The following is a 22,310-nucleotide window of genomic DNA, read 5'->3' as shown; positions in this document are numbered from 1 at the left end:
CCTTTACTTCCTTCCATCCATCTTTCCTTCCTTCCTTTCCTTCCTTCCTTCCATCCATCCTTCCTTTCTTCCCTTCCTTCCTTCCTTCCTTCCATCCATCCTTCCTTCCTTCCTTCCTTCCTTCCTTCCTTCCTTCCTTCCATCCTTCCATCCATCCTTCCATCCATCCTTCCATCCTTCCTTCCTTCCATCCTTTCTTCCTTCCTTCCATCCTTCCTTCCATCCTTCTTTCTTTCTTTCTTTCTTTCTTTCTTTCTTTCTTTCTTTCTTTCTTTCTTTCTTTCTTTCTTTCTTTCTTTCTTTCTTTCTCTTCGTGGTGGCGTGGTGGTCTCGCCACCACGCCACAGTCCCCACAACTCAGCCCCTGATTGAGCTAGAGACACACAGTCTTCACCAGTGGGTGCAAGGAGACTGCCCGGAGGTCTTCATGGTGGAGTCAGGTAGGTGGCCCGGAGAGGGGTACACTGTCCCCGACTGGCTCTGACCTGAGGGGGTGGAGTCTCATCACCACGCCACTATCCACGCCACGGCCCCACAACTCAACTCTTGAGTGGGCTAGAGACACAGTCTTCATTGGTGGATGCATTGAAATTGCCCAGAGGTCACTGTACTGTCCCAGACTAGCTGTGACCCAAGGGGGCGGGGCCTAACCAGCACGCCACTATCCACGCCACGGGCCCCACAACTCAGCCCCTGAGTGGGCTAGAGACACACGGTCTGCACCGGTTGAGTCAGGTAGGTGGCCCGGAGAGGGCTACACTGTCCCTGACTGGCTCTGACCTGAGGGGGCGGAGTCTCACCCCCACGCCACTATCCACGCCACGGCCCCACAACTCAGCCCGAGTGGGCTAGAGACACATGGTCTTCACCGGTGCGGGCGGATAGGTGGCCCGGAGAGGGGTACACTGTCCTCGACCAGCTCTGACCTGAGGGGGCGGAGTCTCACCACCACGCCACGGGCCCCACAACTCAGCCCCTGATTGGGCTAGAGACACATGGTCTTCACCGGTGCGGGCGGGTATGTGGCCCGGAGAGGGGTACACTGTCCTTGACCAGATCTGACCTGAGGGGGCGGAGTCTCACCACCATGCCACTGTCCACGCCACAGACCCCACAACTCAGCCCCTGAGTGGGCTAGAGACGCACGGTCTTCGCCGGTGGGTGCATGGAGATTGCCTGGTCCGTAGTATTTCTAGCAGTAGCTGTTACATACAGCTGCAGCAGCTAGCCCACCTCACATTTTCTCCAGGAAATGTACTTTCTAGTTATTATTATTATAATTCTCCCCGCTTTTTTGAACCTCTACTAGTTCTTCATACTTTGTGCTAGAAACCTCATTCAAACTTTAAAATGTTCATGACGTTCAGCTCTTGAACGGATCCATTCAGATTTTTGATATTTGTTATAGTTTTTTAGAAATTTAACTTTTAAAACTATTTTTTGTCCTATTGAAACTGCTTGAAATGCTTTTGGAATGTTCAGAAATTTTATGTTTTTAGAGTGGTGGCAGCAGTTGCTTTGAAAATATTCACACATTTTGTAAACTGCTGGCACTCCTACAGTTTTGAAAGCTCACACACATATTATACATCAAAACATTCACACAACTGTGCTGATTTGTACAATGTAAGTATCTAAGCAGTGTGACTCATAGTTTTCGCTGTATGACGATTTGTTTGGCAACTGCGCTCCTCATTGAAACGTATGGCAACACACTCTAGCTTTTGAGCTGCTAATTTTGCATTTTTACTCTTTTTCTAACTTGTCGCTATGCCTACAGTTTTAACAGCTCACACACATATTATACATCAAAACTTTCACACAACTGTGCTGATTCGTACAATGTAAGTCTCTAAGCCGTGTGACTTATAGTTTTCGCTCTATGACGATTCGTTCGGCAACTGCGCTCTTCATTGAAACGTATTGGCCCACACTCTGACTTTTGAGCTGCTCATTTTGCATTTTTACACGTTTTCTAACTCGTCGCCATGCCTACAGTTTTTAAGCTACACGGACAGTTATACATACAAATGTTCAGCAAGTTCTCAGGATTCCTACGATGTCAATAGCTAAGCTGTAGCCTTTATACTTTTTGAGAGAGAGCTGTCTGAATCCGGCATGCCTTTCCATTGAAGTGAATGAGAGGATGCTCAGTGTCAGTTGAGATTTGAATTTGGGGACACGCGCAGGCTCTCTGTACAGGCACCCTTTTATGACTATTGTGGTAGCATTCATATTCCTTCCTTCCATCCTTCCTTCCTTCCTTCTTTCCTTCCTTCCTTCCTTCCTTCCTTCCTTCCTTCCTTCCTTCCTTCCTTCCTTCCTTCCTTTCCTTCCATCCATCCTTCCATCCTTCCATCCTTCCATCTTTCCTTCCTTTCTTTCCTTCCTTCCTTCCTTCCTTCCTTCCATCCATCCTTCCTTCCTTCCTTCCTTCCTTCCATCCTTCCTTCTTTCCTTCCTTCATCCATCCATCCATCTTTCTTTCTTTCTTTCTTTCTTCCATCCTTCCTTCCATCCTTCCTTCTTTCCTTCCTAACTTCCTTCTTTTTCTTTCTTTCTTTCTTTCTTTCTTTCTTTCTTTCTTTCTTTCTTTCTTTCTTTCTTTCTTTCTTTCTTTCATCCATCCATCCATCCATCCATCCATCCTTCTTTCTATCTTTCTTTCTTTCTCTTTCTTTCTATCTTTCTTTCTTTCTTTCTTTCTTCCATCCATCCATCCTTCTTTCTTTCTTTCTTTCTTTCTTTCTTCCATCCATCCTTCTTTCTTTCATCCATCCATCCATCCATCTTTCTTTCTTTCTTTCATCCATCCATCCATCTTTCTTACTTTGTATCTTTCTTTCATCCATCCATCCTTCCTTCCCTCCTTCCTTCCTTCCTTGCATCCTTCCTTCCATCCTTCCTTCCATCCTTCCATCCTTGCTTCCTTCCATCCTTGCTTCCTTCCATCCTTCCTTCCATCCTTCCTTCCATCCTTCCATCCATCCTTCCATCCATCCATCCATCCTTCCTTCCTTCCATCCTTCCTTCCTTCCTTCCATCCTTTCTTCCTTCCATCCTTCCTTCCATCCTTCCTTGTTTCTTTCTTTCTTTCTTTCTTTCTTTCTCTTCGTGGTGGCGTGGTGGTCTCGCCACCACGCCACAGTCCCCACAACTCAGCCCCTGATTGAGCTAGAGACACACAGTCTTCACCAGTGGGTGCAAGGAGACTGCCCGGAGGTCTTCATGGTGGAGTCAGGTAGGTGGCCCGGAGAGGGGTACACTGTCCCCGACTGGCTCTGACCTGAGGGGGTGGAGTCTCATCACCACGCCACTATCCACGCCACGGGGCCCACAACTCAACTCTTGAGTGGGCTAGAGACACAGTCTTCATTGGTGGATGCATTGAAATTGCCCAGAGGTCACTGTACTGTCCGCGACTAGCTGTGACCCAAGGGGGCGGGGCCTAACCAGCACGCCACTATCCACGCCACGGGCCCCACAACTCAGCCCCTGAGTGGGCTAGAGACACACGGTCTGCACCGGTTGAGTCAGGTAGGTGGCCCGGAGAGGGCTACACTGTCCCTGACTGGCTCTGACCTGAGGGGGCGGAGTCTCACCCCCACGCCACTATCCACGCCACGGCCCCACAACTCAGCCCGAGTGGGCTAGAGACACATGGTCTTCACCGGTGCGGGCAGATAGGTGGCCCGGAGAGGGGTACACTGTCCTCGACCAGCTCTGACCTGAGGGGGCGGAGTCTCACCACCACGCCACGGGCCCCACAACTCAGCCCCTGAGTAGGCTAGAGACACATGGTCTTCACCGGTGCGGGCGGGTAGGTGGCCCGGAGAGGGGTACACTGTCCTCGACCAGCTCTGACCTGAGGGGGCGGAGTCTCACCACCATGCCACTGTCCACACCACAGACCCCACAACTCAGCCCCTGATTGGGCTAGAGACGCACAGTCTTCGCCGGTGGGTGCATGGAGATTGCCTTGTCCGTAGTAGTTCTAGCAGTAGCTGTTACATACAACTGCAGCAGCTAGCCCACCTCACATTTTCTCCAGGAAATGTACTTTCTAGTTAGGTGGGCTAGCTTGCAGAAGCTAGCCCAACTTGTGATATTCCCACTATTTCTTTCTTTATTATTATTCTCCCCGCTTTTTTGGACGTCTACTAGTTCTTCATACTTTGTGCTAGAAACTTCATTCAAACTTTAAAATGTTCATGACGTTCAGCTCTTGAACGGATCCATTCAGATTTTTGATATTTGTTATAGTTTTTTAGAAATTTAACTTTTAAAACTATTTTTTGTCCTATTGAAACTGCTTGAAATGCTTTTGGAATGTTCAGAAATTTTATGTTTTTAGAGTGGTGGCAGCAGTTGCTTTGAAAATATTCACACATTTTGTAAACTGCTGGCACTCCTACAGTTTTGAAAGCTCACACACATATTATACATCAAAACATTCACACAACTGTGCTGATTCGTACAATGTAAGTATCTAAGCAGTGTGACTTATAGTTTTCGCTGTATGACGATTTGTTCGGCAACTGCGCTCCTCATTGAAACGTATGGCAACACACTCTAGCTTTTGAGCTGCTAATTTTGCATTTTTACTCTTTTTCTAACTTGTCGCTATGCCTACAGTTTTAACAGCTCATACACATATTATATATCGAAACGTTCCCATAACTGTGCTGATTCGTACAATGTAAGTATCTAAGCCGTGTGACTTATAGTTTTCGCTGTATGACGATTTGTTCAGCAACTGCGCTCTCCATTGAAACATATGGGCCCACACTACCTTTTGAGCTGCTAATTTTGCATTTTTACCCTTTTTCTAACTCGTCGCCATGCCTACAGTTTTTAAGCTACACGGACATATCATATCCTAAAATGTTCAGCATTTTCTCAGGATTCCTACGGTGTCAATATCTAGGCTGTGACATTTATACTTTTTGAGAGAGAGCTGTCTGAATCGGACATGCCTTTCCATTGAAGTGAATGAGAGGATGCTCACAGTGTCAGTTGGGATTTGAATTTGGGGACATGTGCAGGCTCTCTGTACAGGCACCCTTTTATGACTATTGTGGTAGCATTCATATTCCTTCCTTCCTTCCTTCCTTCCTTCCTTCCTTTCCTTCCTTCCATCCATCCATCTTTCCTTCCTTCCTTTCCTTCCTTCCTTCTTTCCTTCCTTCCATCCATCCTTCCTTTCTTCCCTTCCTTTCTTCCCTTCCTTCCTTCCTTCCTTCCTTCCTTCCATCCTTCCATCCTTCCTTCCATCCTTCCTTCTTTCCTTCCTTCCTTTCTTCCTTTCCTTCCTTCCATCCATCCTTCCATCCTTCCTTCCATCCATCTTTCCTTCCTTCCTTCTTTCCTTCCTTCCTTCCTTCCTTCCTTCCTTCCTTCCTTCCTTCCTTCCTTCCTTCCTTCCTTCCTTTCCTTCCATCCATCCTTCCATCCTTCCATCCTTCCATCTTTCCTTCCTTTCTTTCCTTCCTTCCTTCCTTCCTTCCATCCATCCTTCCTTCCTTCCTTCCTTCCTTCCATCCTTCCTTCCTTCTTTCCTTCCTTCATCCATCCATCCATCTTTCTTTCTTTCTTTCTTTCTTTCATCCATCCATCCATCCTTCTTTATTTCTTTCTTCCATCCATCCATCCATCCATCCTTCTCTTTCTTTCTTTCTTTCTTTCTTTCTTTCTTTCTTTCTTTCTTTCATCCATCCATCCATCCATCCATCCTTCTTTCTTTCTTTCTTTCTTTCTTTCTTTCTTTCTTTCTTTCTTTCTTTCTTTCTTTCTTTCTTTCTTCCATCCATCCATCCATCCATCCATCCATCCATCCATCCATCCATCTTTCTTTCTTTCATCCATCCTTCCTTCCTTCCTTCCTTCCTTCCTTCCATCCATCCTTCCATCCTTCCTTCCTTCCATCCTTGCTTCCTTCCTTCCATCCTTCCTTCCTTCCATCCTTCCTTCCTTCCTTCCATCCTTCCATCCATCTTTCTTTCTTTCTTTCTTTCTTTCTTTCTTTCTTTCTTTCTTTCTTTCTCTTCGTGGTGGCGTGGTGGTCTCGCCACCACGCCACAGACCCCACAAATCAGCCCCTGATTGAGCTAGAGACACACAGTCTTCACCAGTGGGTGCAAGGAGACTGCCCGGAGGTCTTCATGGTGGAGTCAGGTAGGTGGCCCGGAGAGGGGTCCCCGACTGGCTCTGACCTGAGGGGGTGGAGTCTCATCACCACGCCACTATCCACACCACGGGCCCCACAACTCAACCCCTGAGTGGGCTAGAGACACAGTCTTCATTGGTGGATGCATTGAAATTGCCCAGAGGTCACTGTACTGTCCCCGACTAGCTGTGACCCAAGGGGGTGGGGCCTAACCAGCACGCCACTATCCACGCCACGGGCCCCACAACTCAGCCCCTGAGTGGGCTAGAGACACGGTTTTCACCGGTTGAGTCAGGTAGGTGGCCCGGAGAGGGCTACACTGTCCCTGACTGGCTCTGACCTGAGGGGGCGGAGTCTCACCCCCACGCCACTATCCACGCCATGGCCCCACAACTCAGCCCCTGAGTAGGCTAGAGACACATGGTCTTCACCGGTGCGGGCGGGTAGGTGGCCCGGAGAGGGGTACACTGTCCTCGACCAGCTCTGACCTGAGGGGGCGGAGTCTCACCACCACGCCACGGGCCCCACAACTCAGCCCCTGATTGGGCTAGAGACACATGGTCTTCACCGGTGCGGGCGGGTATGTGGCCCGGAGAGGGGTACACTGTCCTCGACCAGATCTGACCTGAGGGGGCGGAGTCTCACCACCATGCCACTGTCCACGCCACAGACCCCACAACTCAGCCCCTGAGTGGGCTAGAGACGCACGGTCTTCGCCGGTGGGTGCATGGAGATTGCCTGGTCCGTAGTATTTCTAGCAGTAGCTGTTACATACAGCTGCAGCAACTAGCCCACCTCACATTTTCTCCAGGAAATGTACTTTCTAGTTATTATTATTCTCCCCGCTTTTTTGGACGTTAACTAGTTCTTCATACTTTGTGCTAGAAACTTCATTCAAACTTTAACATGTTCATGACGTTCAGCTCTTGAACGGATCCATTCAGATTTTTGATATTTGTTATAGTTTTTTAGAAATTTAACTTTTAAAACTATTTTTTGTCCTATTGAAACTGCTTGAAATGCTTTTGGAATGTTCAGAAATTTTATGTTTTTAGAGTGGTGGCAGCAGTTGCTTTGAAAATATTCACACATTTTGTAAACTGCTGGCACTCCTACGGTTTTGAAAGCTCACACACATATTATACATCAAAACATTCACACAACTGTGCTGATTCGTACAATGTAAGTATCTAAGCCGTATGACTTATAGTTTTCGCTGTATCACGATTTGTTCGGCAACTGCGCTCCTCATTGAAACGTATGGCAACACACTCTAGCTTTTGAGCTGCTAATTTTGCATTTTTACTCTTTTTCTAACTTGTCGCTATGCCTACAGTTTTAACAGCTCATACACATATTATATATCGAAACGTTCCCATAACTGTGCTGATTCGTACAATATAAGTATCTAAGCCGTGTGACTTGTAGTTTTCGCTGTATGACGATTTGTTCGGCAACTGCGCTCCCCATTGAAATGTATGGGCCCACACACTCTACCTTTTGAGCTGCTAATTTTGTATTTTTACCCTTTTTCTAACTCGTCGCCATGCCTACAGTTTTTAAGCTACACGGACATATCATAGCCTAAAATGTTCAGCATTTTCTCAGGATTCCTACGGTGTCAATATCTAGGCTGTGACATTTATACTTTTTGAGAGAGAGCTGTCTGAATCGGACATGCCTTTCCATTGAAGTGAATGAGAGGATGCTCACAGTGTCAGTTGGGATTTGAATTTGGGGACACGTGCAGGCTCTCTGTACAGGCACCCTTTTATGACTATTGTGGTAGCATTCATATTCATTCATTCATTCCTTCCTTCCTTCCTTCCATCCATCTTTCCTTCCTTCCTTCCTTTCCTTTCCTTCCTTCCTTCCTTCCTTCTTTCCTTCCTTCCTTCCATCCATCCTTCCATCCTTCCTTCCATCCATCTTTCCTTCCTTTCCTTCCTTCCTTCCTTCCTTCCTTCTTCCCTTCCTTCCTTCCATCCATCCTTCCATCCATCCTTCCTTCCTTCCATCCTTCCTTCCTTCTTTCCTTCCTTCCTTCCTTCCTTCCTTCCTTCCTTCCTTTCTTCCTTTCCATTCCTTTCCTTTCCTTTCCTTCCTTCCATCCATCCTTCCATCCTTCCTTCCATCCATCTTTCCTTCCTTCCATCCTTCCTTCCATCCATCCTACCTTCCTTTCCTTCCTTCCTTCCATCCATCCTTCCATCTTTCCTTCCTTCCTTTCTTTCCTTCCTTCCTTCCTTCCTTCCTTCCTTCCATCCTTCCTTCTTTCCTTCTTTCCTTCCTTCCTTCTTTTTCTTTCTTTCTTTCTTTCATCCATCCATCCATCCATCCATCCATCCTTCTTTCTATCTTTCTTTCTTTCATCCATCCATCCATCTTTCTTTCTTTCTTTCTTTCTTTCTTTCTTTCTTCCATCAATCCATCCATCCATCTTTCTTTCTTTCTTTCTTTCTTTCTTTCATTCTTTCTTTCTTTCTTCCATCCATCCTTCTTTTCATCCATCCATCCATCTTTCTTTCTTTCTTTCTTTCTTTCTTTTCTTTCTTTCTTTCATCCATCCATCCATCCATCTTTCTTACTTTGTTTCTTTCTTTCATCCATCCATCCTTCCTTCCCTCCTTCCTTCCTTCCTTGCATCCTTCCTTCCATCCTTCCTTCCATCCATCCTTCCATCCTTCCTTCCATCCTTGCTTCCTTCCATCCTTCCTTCCATCCTTCCTTCCTTCCTTCCTTCCTTCCTTCCTTCCATCCTTCCTTCCCTCCATCCTTCCTTCCATCCTTCCTTCCTTCCATCCTTCCTTCCATCCTTCCTTGTTTCTTTCTCTCTTTCTTTCTTTCTTTCTTTCTTTCTTTCTTTCTTTGTTTCTTTCTCTTCGTGGTGGCGTGGTGGTCTCGCCACCACGCCACAGTCCCCACAACTCAGCCCCTGATTGAGCTAGAGACACACAGTCTTCACCAGTGGGTGCAAGGAGACTGCCCGGAGGTCTTCATGGTGGAGTCAGGTAGGTGGCCCGGAGAGGGGTACACTGTCCCCGACTGGCTCTGACCTGAGGGGGTGGAGTCTCACCACCACGCCACTATCCACGCCACAGGCCCCACAACTCAACCCCTGAGTGGGCTAGAGACACAGTCTTCATTGGTGTATGCATTGAAATTGCCCAGAGGTCACTGTACTGTCCCCGACTAGCTGTGACCCAAGGGGGCGGGGCCTAACCAGCACGCCACTATCCACGCCACGGGCCCCACAACTCAGCCCCTGAGTGGGCTAGAGACACACGGTCTTCACCGGTTGAGTCAGGTAGGTGGCCCGGAGAGGGCTACACTGTCCCTGACTGGCTCTGACCTGAGGGGGCGGAGTCTCACCCCCACGCCACTATCCACGCCACGGCCCCACAACTCAGCCCCTGAGTGGGCTAGAGACACATGGTCTTCACCGGTGCGGGCGGATAGGTGGCCCGGAGAGGGGTACACTGTCCTCGACCAGCTCTGACCTGAGGGGGCGGAGTCTCACCACCACGCCACGGGCCCCACAACTCAGCCCCTGATTGGGCTAGAGACACATGGTCTTCACCGGTGCGGGCGGGTATGTGGCCCGGAGAGGGGTACACTGTCCTCGACCAGATCTGACCTGAGGGGGCGGAGTCTCACCACCATGCCACTGTCCACGCCACAGACCCCACAACTCAGCCCCTGAGTGGGCTAGAGACGCACGGTCTTCGCCGGTGGGTGCATGGAGATTGCCTGGTCCGTAGTATTTCTAGCAGTAGCTGTTACATACAGCTGCAGCAGCTAGCCCACCTCACATTTTCTCCAGGAAATGTACTTTCTAGTTCTTTATTATTATTATTCTCCCCGCTTTTTTGGACGTTAACTAGTTCTTCATACTTTGTGCTAGAAACTTCATTCAAACTTTAAAATGTTCATGACGTTCAGCTCTTGATCGGATCCATTCAGATTTTTGATATTTGTTATAGTTTTTAAGAAATTTAACTTTTAAAACATTTTTTTGTCCTATTGAAACTGCTTGTGGAATGTTCAGAAACTTTATGTTTTTAGAGTGGTGGCAGCAGTTGCTTTGAAAATTTCACACATTTTGTAAACTGCTGGCACTCCTACAGTTTTGAAAGCTCACACACATTATACATCAAAACATTCACACAACTGTGCTGATTCGTACAATGTAAGTATCTAAGCAGTGTGACTTATAGTTTTCTCTGTATGACGATTTGTTCGGCAACTGCGCTCCTCATTGAAACGTATGGCAACGCACTCTAGCTTTTGAGCTGCTAATTTTGCATTTTTACTCTTTTTCTAACTTGTCGCTATGCCTACAGTTTTAACAGCTCATACACATATTATATATCGAAACGTTCCCATAACTGTGCTGATTCGTACAATGTAAGTATCTAAGCCGTGTGACTTATAGTTTTCGCTGTATGACGATTTGTTCGGCAACTGCGCTCTCCATTGAAACGTATGGGCCCACACACTCTACCTTTTGAGCTGCTTATTTTGCATTTTTACCCTTTTTCTAACTCGTCGCCATGCCTACAGTTTTTAAGCTACACGGACATATCATATCCTAAAATGTTCAGCATTTTCTCAGGATTCCTATGGTGTCAATATCTAGGCTGTGACATTTATACTTTTTGAGAGAGAGCTGTCTGAATCGGACATGCCTTTCCATTGAAGTGAATGAGAGGATGCTCACAGTGTCAGTTGGGATTTGAATTTGGGGACACGTGCAGGCTCTCTGTAAAGGCACCCTTTTATGACTATTGTGGTAGCATTCATATTCATTCATTCCTTCCTTCCTTCCATCCATCTTTCCTTCCTTCCTTCCTTTCCTTCCTTCCTTCCTTCCTTCCTTCCTTCCTTCTTTCCTTCCTTCCTTCCATCCATCCTTCCTTTCTTCCCTTCCTTCCTTCCTTCCTTCCATCCATCCTTCCTTCCATCCTTCCTTCCATCCTTCCTTCCTTCCTTCCTTCTTTCCTTCCTTCCTTCCTTCCTTCCTTCCTTCCTTTCTTCCTTTCCTTCCTTCCATCCATCCTTCGTTCCATCCATCTTTCCTTCCTTCCTTCCATCCTTCCTTCCATCCATCCTTCCTTCCTTCCTTTCCTTTCCTTTCCTTCCTTCCATCCATCCTTCCATCTTTCCTTCCTTCCTTTCTTTCCTTTCTTCCTTCCTTCCTTCCTTCCTTCCTTCCATCCTTCCTTCTTTCCTTCCTTCTTTCTTTCTTTCTTTCATCCATCCATCCATCCATCCATCCTTCTTTCTATCTTTCTTTCTTTCTTTCTTTCTTTCTTTCATCCATCCATCCATCCATCCATCCATCTTTCTTTCTTTCTTTCTTTCTTTCTTCCATCCATCCATCCATCCATCCTTCTTTCTTTCTTTCTTTCTTTCTTTCATCCATCCATCCATCCATCCATCCATCTTTCTTTCTTTCTTTCTTTCTTTCATCCATCCATCCATCCATCCATCCATCCATCTTTCTTACTTTGTTTCTTTCTTTCATCCATCCATCCTTCCTTCCCTCCTTCCTTCCTTCCTTGCATCCATCCTTCCTTCCATCCTTCCTTCCATCCTTCCTTCCATCCATCCTTCCTTCCATCCTTCCTTCCATCCATCCATCCATCCTTCCTTCCTTCCTTCCTTCCATCCTTCCTTCCCTCCATCCTTCCTTCCATCCTTCCATCCTTCCTTCCTTCCATCCTTCCTTGTTTCTTTCTCTCTTTCTTTCTTTTTTTCTTTCTTTCTTTCTTTCTTTCTTTCTTTCTTTCTTTCTTTCTTTCTTTCTTTCTTTCTTTCTTTCTTTCTTTCTTTCTCTTCGTGGTGGCGTGGTGGTCTCGCCACCACGCCACAGTCCCCACAACTCAGCCCCTGATTGAGCTAGAGACACACAGTCTTCACCAGTGGATGCAAGGAGACTGCCCGGAGGTCTTCATGGTGGAGTCAGGTAGGTGGCCCGGAGAGGGGTACACTGTCCCCGACTGGCTCTGACCTGAGGGGGTGGAGTCTCATCACCACGCCACTATCCACGCCATGGGCCCCACAACTCAACTCTTGAGTGGGCTAGAGACACAGTCTTCATTGGTGGATGCATTGAAATTGCCCAGAGGTCACTGTACTGTCCCCGACTAGCTGTGACCCAAGGGGGCGGGGCCTAACCAGCACGCCACTATCCACGCCACGGGCCCCACAACTCAGCCCCTGAGTGGGCTAGAGACACACGGTCTGCACCGGTTGAGTCAGGTAGGTGGCCCGGAGAGGGCTACACTGTCCCTGACTGGCTCTGACCTGAGGGGGCGGAGTCTCACCACCACGCCACTATCCACGCCACGGCCCCACAACTCAGCCCCTGAGTGGGCTAGAGACACATGGTCTTCACCGGTGCGGGCGGATAGGTGGCCCGGAGAGGGGTACACTGTCCTCGACCAGCTCTGACCTGAGGGGGCGGAGTCTCACCACCACGCCACGGGCCCCACAACTCAGCCCCTGATTGGGCTAGAGACACATGGTCTTCACCGGTGCGGGCGGGTATGTGGCCCGGAGAGGGGTACACTGTCCTCGACCAGATCTGACCTGAGGGGGCGGAGTCTCACCACCATGCCACTGTCCACGCCAAAGACCCCACAACTCAGCCCCTGAGTGGGCTAGAGACGCACGGTCTTCGCCGGTGGGTGCATGGAGATTGCCTGGTCCGTAGTATTTCTAGCAGTAGCTGTTACATACAGCTGCAGCAGCTAGCCCACCTCACATTTTCTCCAGGAAATGTACTTTCTAGTTATTATTATTATTTTTATATATTATATTATATTATACTATTACTTTTAACACTAACTAATCTACTGTTCTTTCGTTCTCGGGTAGCTGGTCAAAAGACCATTTTGTACACGATACGAGTTTACCATCGGTTTATTTTCTTCTTCCTTCACACATTCATCGCACGTTACACGAGTTAAAGAGAACTTGGCTTTCCCATTCTTTTTGGCAGTTTTGGAGACACTAATTTTTTAATGGTAGAAAATGCTTCTCTCAGTCTGAATACAGTATCTGCTGCTGTATATGATTGTAAATAACCATTTACTGTGGCTTATAATGCTAAATTCCGAACCGCTCCTTTAAAAATGTTCTTTGTTCTCTGTAGTAAGGAGTAAGCCAGGCCAATGAAATACAGCAGACCACACAAGTTAATAATAATAAACACTTAGTTTACTCAACAGCAAAAAGTATCATGGCAGAAACAAACAGCTTCTTATGTTTTGGGAATTTTTGTTTGTGAAAAAATAAGTACAGTATACAAATACAGAAGAAACGTGACCTCCATCACTCCACCTTCCCAGAGTCACTGCTCTCACTGAGCGTACTCTTCAGAGCCATCTCCTTGGCGACGCACGTCACCTGACCGTTGGTCACTGTGTAGGTTCCATTACTGCCGTGGAAGGAAACATTATTATAACAAGGAACAAAACAAAGAAGATGATGTCACACACCAGGTCAATCATGTCTATCTGAACATTTTGTTTCTTAAAAGTCTGAAGACTCACTTCTGGGACTCTGATCCGTTTTGCACACCTGGCTGGTTCTGTTTGGAGAAGAAGAAGGAGGACCACCAGTGGCCAGAGTCTTGTCTGGGGAGTCCTGAGGAGAACACAACAAGCATTAGGAATCTGGTCACAGGGAGATCAACATTTTTCAAATCCCAATATTTATTGCATTTCATTACAGTCATTTAGCAGACACTTTATCCAACGCGACATACAATAATTGCATTTACTGTAGGCTGTCAGTTTACTACTACTCACCAGAACTCACAAGTCCATCTCCTTTCTAAACAAGTGACTAAGAGCATAATCTACTGTAGTGCTAAAACCAAAGTGCAAGAGTAGCAAAAAATAAATACAATAGGTGCTTAATTAGGAAGGATCTGTGTAGCACTTCCTGAAGAGGTGAGTTTTTAACCTGTGGCAAAATATAGATAGACGGATCCTAACGTCAGTGGGCAGTTCGTTCCACCATTGCAGTGCCAGGACCGAAAAAAGCTGTGACCGTGTTAACCGACTGCAGGAGCCTCGGAGTGATGGGGCAACCAACCACCCTGAGGTAGCAGAGCGTAGTTCATTGACCCTTACCTGGGTGGTGTGGAATGACCTCCCCTGTGTACTCAGAACCACATGAGCTGTTGCTAGAGGTGGACCTACGCCCTGAAACACACACAAGAATGCTGAGCAGTGAATACAGTGTTTTTATGGGGTCCCAATAACCTGATAGCAGACAGAATTGTCAGCTTGTTACACTCCGATGAGATCTTCAAGAGTGTGTGTGTGTATGTTGCACTTCGTAAGTGTTTTGGTATTTTATGTGATGCTGACTATTTTAATTTCCTAATAAATACATTTCCAATAAAGTAACCAATCAATCAATCAAGCAATCAATCAATCAATCAGTAAGCTTTTAGTGGGCGGATTTGAATGTCTGGACCCAGGCTAGGGTCCCATCAGATCTAGAACTCCATTCTCGGTCGAAAATAGAGCCAAGGATCCGAACATTAACCCAATATCCACTTTTATGCCACAGGATCTGTAACACTCACTTCTGTAGTAATCATGGGTGGCAATGAGGGAGCCAGTGGATGGAATGGCGGCCATTTTCAAAGATGGAGGATAGTAAACCTTGGGAGGGAGAGAGAGAAGAGAAGGATGGGTTATAGGGATGTTAACAGTTAATCGACTATCGATTAATTGGCGATAAGAATTTACTTGAGTAAAATTTGGTGACTCGTTTAATTGCTTGTTAATGGAACGGAACGGGAGCTGCGTGAAAATGTAATCATGATTTAAGGTCTGACTGCACATGAGGGCGCCACGCCACGTACTGTAGTGAAGGCTAAATTGGGATGCTGGGAAATTTCAGCAACACAGCGGAAGAAAGACATAAAAATGGAGCGACCAAAGCACAGTCTGGCGCGGGACGTTCTTATCAATTAATCAACCATTGTTTGTTAAGCTTAACGGTTATCGATTAATGAAATTCCTTGAAATGTTCAACCCTAATGGGTTCTTATAAATGGGAGATACAGGGACAGGAACAGTGGGGGGTCAGAAGCCAGACGTTACATGCTGCTAGGTTTTTACTGAAAGCAGCATATCACAGTATCCTTACCACAGACTAAAAACTAACAGTCCTCCATCCCAGTATGTAGGTACTGTATACTGATGTGACGAACAGAAAACAGACTGGCAGAGCACCATTCTGGATAACCAGGTATAGCATTCACAGCAAATGTGTTGTCATAGGCAAGTTTCAAAGAAAGCTTGTTCCCTGCTGTGCTTCAGACTACTGATCACTTTGCTCCACATGGCCAGTACTGTAGTCCTGCCCCTGGTGCTAGTCTCAGTTCTTTTAAATCAAGACTTTTCTTTTCGCCGCTGCTTTTTATTAAATCAAATAATTATTCATTCGTACACTGCACTGTAACTTGTATTCCTGTATTTTATTTTTTCCTGCATTTTGTTTTAAATGTCCTTTTTTGCATTTTGTTTTATATGACCTTTTATGTGTTTCTTGCACTTTGTCTTGATGCTTTTAATGTCTCATGTAAAGCACTTTGAATTGCCTTGTTCTTGAAATGTGCTGTACAAATAAACTTGCCCTTGCCTTGTCTGGTCAGCCGCTCTGCTAGGAGTCTGGTTTCAACTCACTCAAGTAACTGGGCTGGCTGGGTCAGTGTGTGTGGCACAAAACAATAAGGAAACAAAGGAAACAGGGCACCCAGCCAGGAAACGAACAGTCCTGTGCTTCAGTGGCCAGCGGGATCCTGACCGTGTGGCTAGGAGCCATAGTTGATAGTGTTCAGCCTCTCCACAGAGAACAAAATCACTCTCCTTATCTCACCGCTCAGTTTAACCTTGATAGACACACGTGACTCTCTCTGAAGGCAATGGAATGAAACATGCAAACAATGGTGCTGCCCCCAATCCAAAACCCAATACTCTGAACCCTATATTACATATTTGATCCTGTATTTGTATATATCTATATATTGTAGGTAAAGATACACAGATTCCAGACAACACATACCGATGGCTGGTGATTTCAATTGTGAGGTGAGTTAATACTTGTCTGTATTACATAAGTAGAACACATCACAGATCCAGGATGAACCTAGAGGCAATCCCCTCTGTGTTTAGGCAAAAAATACATCAAAACAATTCAACTGATATGGAAGGCCTGATTGATATGCCCCTCTGATGGTGGTTTGAGACTAAACTGAGAGGCAGCAGAGGACTATCTATTCTATTTACAATCAAGCTCATCTTATTTCTGGATTAAGGTTTGTGTGCAGGTTACAGCTGGTTAAAGACATCTAAAGATGCCTGAGAGGATTTCCTGTCCCTGTAATTCCTCTTTACATTAATGAATCTAATTCTAAGATGATCTGAATTGCTGGCTTAACATTAATCATTTCATTACACTGGTCTCAATATAGTCGAACATACACGCAATGGACGATCAACTGTTTCACTGCTAAAATTGAAATTGCATGACTTTGACAAAGCAGGACAAATATCTTTGACAGAAAGGGCTAATATGTAAGTTCCTCAATAATCTTACCTCTTAATTGGTGCAGATGTGAATAACACCAAATGCGGTGGAGGTTGGCTGGCAAGGCTTGATAGTAGAGATATATGCTAGTTGTTGAGACCCATTTGAGGGAACAGGATGTCTATTAGGACCTCTAAGGTCTCTCTGGCTCCTTCAATCCTGTTGCTCTGAAGGATGACCAACAGGTTGCTTTATATAGACCTACGTATACAGGGTGATGCCTGTCGCACGGGCTGGCATGGGCGGAGTTGAGACACATTTGTATGTCCGGTCAGTGATGATATTCATGATGAATATATGAATTGCTAATGACCTATGCTTTGTCTGCTCCTCTCTCTCTCTCTCTGTCTCTCCCTCCCTCTCTCTCTCCCTCTCTCTCTCCCTCTCTCTCTCTCTCCCTCCGTCCACCTGATCTCAGGATGAGGTCTGTGGCCCGTCACGCTGCCCTCCAGCTCCTCCAGCTACTCACTTATTCATCGATTTCAATCTTGTAACATTAAAAGAGCCTTCCTGCTTATATAAACGGTCATTTTGGCCTGCCCCAACAGGAAGTTGAACATTTGACATTTTGCTCTGAAGTCTTTTTGTTGGAAGGGCAGCACGTTACTAAAACGAAGTGGAACTGAACCTCTCTCCCATACTGCCCTGAGAACACCCCCGGAGAGGAGAGGGAGGGAGGGGGAAGAGAGAGAGAGAGAGAGAGAGAGAGAGAGAGAGAGAAAGAGAGAGTGATGCATTCAGATTAGAAAAACATAATTTGGCTATTAGTACAAACTAAACAGAGCATTGACAAAGGAAGCGAGATCTCTCTCTCTCTCTCTCTCTCTCATTCCCTCTCACTGTCTCTCTCTCAATCTTTCACTCCCACACTCACTCTCTCTCTCTTTCTCTCTCTCTCATTCCCTCTCACTGATGGGTCACTGATGGGTGCATCCTAGCGTCGCGACCGCGCACCGGGATTTAGAAAACGACACTCACGGGCCCGTGACTACCCCCCCGCCGCGTAATTAGTGGAGGTGTTGGTGAGTGTCGCGGCCCTGGAAGCCTCCATTTACAGCCGGCGTGTTTGCCGGGCCTGTCCGGGGGCGGGGGGGGGGGGTCTCCAATCAGCTATTATGTTCTTAGACCTTGGGTGAGACGCCGTCTGAGATTAGAGACCAGAGAGAGGGAGGGGGGGAGGGGGGGGGAGGGAGAGGAGGTGCAGAGGAGGAGAAAAAATAGTAGCAGAGAGAGAGGGGGAGAGAGGGAGAGAGAGAGAGAGAGAGAGGGGAAGAGGGAGAGGGGGAGAGGAGAGAGAGAGAGGGAGAGAGAAAGAGAGGGGGAGAGAGAAAGGGTGATGGGAGCGGGAGAGAGAAAGAGAGTGAGGGAGAGGGAGGGAGAGAGAGGGGGAGAAGAGAGGCAGAGAGGGAGGGAGGGGGGGTAGAGGGAGAGAGAAAGAGAGAGGGAGAGAGAGAGAGGCAGAGAGAGAGAGAGGGAGGGAGAGAGAGGCAGAGAGAGAGAGGGGGGGAGAGAGAGAGAGAGGCAGAGAGAGAGAGGGAGGGAGGGAGGGAGAGAGGCAGAGAGAGAGAGGGAGAGAAAGGCAGAGAGAGAGAGAGAGAGAGAGAAGGCAGAGAGAGAGAGAGGCAGAGAGAGAGAGGGAGGGAGAGAGAGAGAGAGGCAGAGAGAGAGAGAGAGAGAGAGAGAGAGAGGCAGAGAGAGAGAGGGAGGGAGAGAGAGAGGTAGAGAGAGAGGGAGGGAGGGAGGGAGGGAGGGAGGGAGGGAGGGAGGGAGGGAGGGAGGGGGGATTATTGAAAGGGAGAAGAGAGGATACACAACAGCGTCTGGGTGAGAGTTCTCTAGCGTTGTGTTCCTTTTCCAAATCAAGGTCAGCGATGTATTTCATTCAAAGCCGTCCTCCTCCTCTGGTGTGTGTGTGTGTGTGTGTGTGTGTGTGTGTGTGTGTGTGTGTGTTGTGTGTGTGTGAGTGTGTGTGAGTGTGTGTGAATGTTCGGTGCTCCTCCTCTAGTCCCTCTAGTCCTCTAGTCCTCTAGTCCCTCTAGTCCTCTAATCCCTCTAGTCCTCTAGTCCTCTAGTCCTCTACCCCCTCTAGTCCTCTAGTCCCTCTAGTCCTCTAGTCCCTCTAGTCCGCTAGTCCCTCTAGTCCTCTAATCCTCTAGTCCTCTAGTCCCTCTAGTCCTCTAGTCCTCTACCCCCTCTAGTCCCTCTAGTCATCTAGTCCTCTAGTCCCTCTAGTCATCTAGTCCTCTAGTCCCTCTAGTCCTCTAGTCCTCTAGTCCTCTAATCCTCTAGTCCTCTACCCCCTCTAGTACCTCTACCCCCTCTAGTCCCTCTAGTCATCTAGTCCTCTAGTCCCTCTAGTCCTCTAGTCCCTCTAGTCCCTCTAGTCCTCTAGTCCTCTAGTCCCTCTAGTCCCTCTAGTCCTCTAGTCCCTCTAGTCCTCTAGTCCTCTAGTCCTCTGTCCAACACAAAAAAAGTGTTGACAGTGACGTAATTTCTGTCTGTCGACACTTTCAATAGTGTCGTACGTTGAAGTATAAATTGGTCTTGATTGTGACTGAGGGTGGTTTGGGTCAGAACATGGTCGTGTCATGGTCAGAACATGGTCGTGTCATGGTCAGAACATGGTCGTGTCATGGTCAGAACATGGTCGTGTCATGGTCAGGACATGGTTGTGTCTTGGTCAGAACATGGTTGTGTCATGGTTAGGGTTAGGGTTAGATATCCCATCCTAGCGTCGCGACCGCGCACCGGGATTTAGAAAACGACACTCACGGGCCCGTGACTACCCCCCCGCCGCGTCACGCTCGCCACATAACCCACACATCATACGGGCCCGTGACTCTCTCTCCCGTTTTCGTGATTTCGGCCTCCGTAGCGTCGCGACCGCGCACCGGGATTTAGAAAAAACCCCGCCGTTTCGTTGGTGAAACCGCACGAAACGTCGACACTCGCGGGCCCGTGACTCTCTCTCTCTCTCTCTCTCTCTCTCTCTCTCTCTCTCTCCCGTTTTCGTGATTTCGGCCTCCGTAGCGCTGACTTTTTGCAACGATAACGCCATCAGACCGAACTCACTCACGGCGCCGTGAGTCCGAGTGAGCCCCTTCCCGTTCATTCTCTACGGGAGGCCGAGATCGCGAAAAAGGGTGCGGCCCCCGCCCTTTTTCGCCATCTCGGCCTCCCGTAGAGAACCAACGGGCCCGCGAGTTCACAAACTCACGGCGCCGGCAAGTGGGGTTGGTAACTCACGGACCCGTGAGTCTGTTAAGAACAGTAAATCACCAAACGATAGTAAACTCGTATCGTGTACAAAACGGTCTTTTATCGTTTGTTCGTATTTACTGCAGCCACAACCGAATTCTCATTACAACCACCGATTTTTCAAAGGTAAAACAAGACGCAACACGAGCGAGAAATATACAGAGGAAAAGGGTAGCGTGCGGCGTGTGAGCCTGTGCCTGTGTGTTGAGGGTTTAATTTTATTTAAAGTGAGTTTACTATTTAATTACTACACAATGCTTACATATTTACTACTGTATGCCTTCACAATCCCTATTGAATTACTACATCCTTCTGTGTGTGTGTGTGTAGTGTTTTATCACTACTCATCACTATTGAATTAATTACTTTTCATTTCTACACAAACCCTTTTCAATCACTATTGAAACTCTACATGATTACCACTGAATTACTTCTGTTTACTATTAAGCAATGACTACATAGAACTACTCATTCCTTGACTTTTACTCTTAAATTGCAACATTCTTACACATTTGCTTCTTCATGTCTTCACAATTTATGATGATGAAAATATTTATGTGTATGCCTGTGCCTGTGTGTTGAGGGTTTAATTTTATTTAAAGTGAGTTTACTATTTAATAACTACACAATGCTTACATATTTACTGCTGTATGCCTTCACAATCCCTATTGAATTACTACATCCTTCTGTGTGTGTGTGTAGTGTTTTATCACTACTCATCACTATTGAATTAATTACTTTTCATTTCTACACAAACCCTTTTCAATCACTATTGAAACTCTACATGATTACCACTGAATTACTTCTGTTTACTATTAAGCAATGACTACATAGAACTACTCATTCCTTGACTTTTACTCTTAAATTGCAACATTCTTACACATTTGCTTCTTCATGTCTTCACAATTTATGATGATGAAAATATTTATGTGTATGCCTGTGCCTGTGTGTTGAAGGTTTAAAAGGTTTAATTTTATTTAAAGTGAGTTTACTATTTAATAACTACACAATGCTTACATATTTACTGCTGTATGCCTTCACAATCCCTATTGAATTACTACATCCTTCTGTGTGTGTAGTGTTGGTAAACACTACTGAGTGAACTCCTTCCCGTTCATTCTCTATGGGAGGCCGAGATGGCGAAAAAGGGTGTGGCCCCCGCCCTTTTTCGCCATCTCGGCCTCCCATAGAGAATGAACGGGAAGGAGTTCACTCAGTAGTGTTTACATACATCGCTGACCTTGATTTGGAAAAGGAACACAACGCTAGAGAACTCTCACCCAGACGCTGTTGTGTATCCTCTCTTCTCCCTTTCAATAATCCCCCCTCCCTCCCTCCCTCCCTCCCTCTCTCTCTACCTCTCTCTCTCTCTCCCTCCCTCTCTCTATCTGCCTCTCTCTCTCTCTCTCTCTGCCTCTCTCTCTCTCTCCTCCCTCTCTCTCTCTGCCTCTCTCTCTCTGCTTCTCTCTCTCTCTCTCTCTCTCTCTGCCTCTCTCTCCCTCTCTCTCTCTGCCTCTCTCTCTCCCTCCCTCCCTCCCTCTCTCTCTCTGCCTCTCTCTCTCTCTCCCTCCCTCTCTCTCTCTGCCTCTCTCTCTCTCCCTCCCTCTCTCTCTCTCTGCCTCTCTCTCTCTCCCTCTCTCTTTGTCTCTCCCTCTACCCCCCTCCCTCCCTCTCTGCCTCTCTCTCCCCCTCTCTCTCCCTCCCTCTCCCTCACTCTCTTTCTCTCTCCCGCTCCCTCACCCTTTCTCTCTCCCCCTCTCTTTCTCTCTCCCTCTCTCTCTCCCTCTCCCCCTCTCCCTCTCCCCCTCTCTCTCTCTCTCCCTCTCTCCCCCTCTCTCTCTGCTACTATTTTTTCTCCTCCTCTGCACCTCCTCTCCCTCCCCCCCCTCCCCCCTCCCTCTCTCTGGTCTCTAATCTCAGACGCGTCTCACCCAAGGTCTAAGAACATAATAGCTGAATGGAGACCCCCCCCCCGCCCCCGACAGGCCCGGCAAACACGCCGGCTGTAAATGGAGGCTTCCAGGGCCGCGACACTCACCAACACCTCCACTAATTACGCGGCGGGGGGGTAGTCACGGGCCCGTGAGTGTCGTTTTCTAAATCCCGGTGCGCGGTCGCGACGCTAGGATGCACCCATAACCGATGACCGATGTTTAATACACATTTGCAAAAAATTTTAGTTAGTTAGTAAAATGTAGAATAACACAAACGCCAACAAAAAAACTTTTTTGAACATGACAACAGTTTCAGTCCATGGCACAGAACTCTT

The 22,310-nt window shown here is 47.1% G+C and overlaps 1 protein-coding gene across 1 annotated transcript; it reads right to left on the bottom strand.

Moving 5' to 3' along the window:
• Positions 1 to 13,419: 13,419 nt before the first annotated feature.
• On the bottom strand, positions 13,420 to 16,890 carry LOC311311469 (pancreatic progenitor cell differentiation and proliferation factor A-like). Its single transcript, XM_084441193.1, has 5 exons — positions 16,793 to 16,890; positions 14,772 to 14,850; positions 14,311 to 14,382; positions 13,726 to 13,819; positions 13,420 to 13,610 (listed from the first exon to the last, which is right to left on the bottom strand). Exons 2-5 carry the CDS (start codon positions 14,824 to 14,826, stop codon positions 13,505 to 13,507), a joined length of 327 nt encoding a protein of 108 aa, XP_084297319.1. The 5' UTR covers positions 14,827 to 14,850; positions 16,793 to 16,890; the 3' UTR covers positions 13,420 to 13,504.
• Positions 16,891 to 22,310: the final 5,420 nt, after the last annotated feature.

The sequence above is a fragment of the Borostomias antarcticus genome (assembly GCF_949987555.1).
Source record: "Borostomias antarcticus genome assembly, chromosome: 7".
NCBI classification, from domain to species: Eukaryota; Metazoa; Chordata; class Actinopteri; order Stomiiformes; family Stomiidae; genus Borostomias; species Borostomias antarcticus.
The sequence above is the reverse complement of the archived record's forward strand: the minus strand, read 5'-3'. Positions and strand labels throughout refer to the sequence as shown.

Coding starts and splice junctions, on each gene's coding strand:
- LOC311311469 (XM_084441193.1), bottom strand. CDS start 14,826: ATGGCCGCCATTCCATCCACTGGCTCCCTCATTGCCACCCATGATTAC. Junction 14,383..14,771: donor CACCCATGATTACTACAGAA/GTGAGTGTTACA, acceptor TGTGTGTTTCAG/GGCGTAGGTCCACCTCTAGC. Junction 13,611..13,725: donor AACGGATCAGAGTCCCAGAA/GTGAGTCTTCAG, acceptor CTTCCACGGCAG/TAATGGAACCTACACAGTGA.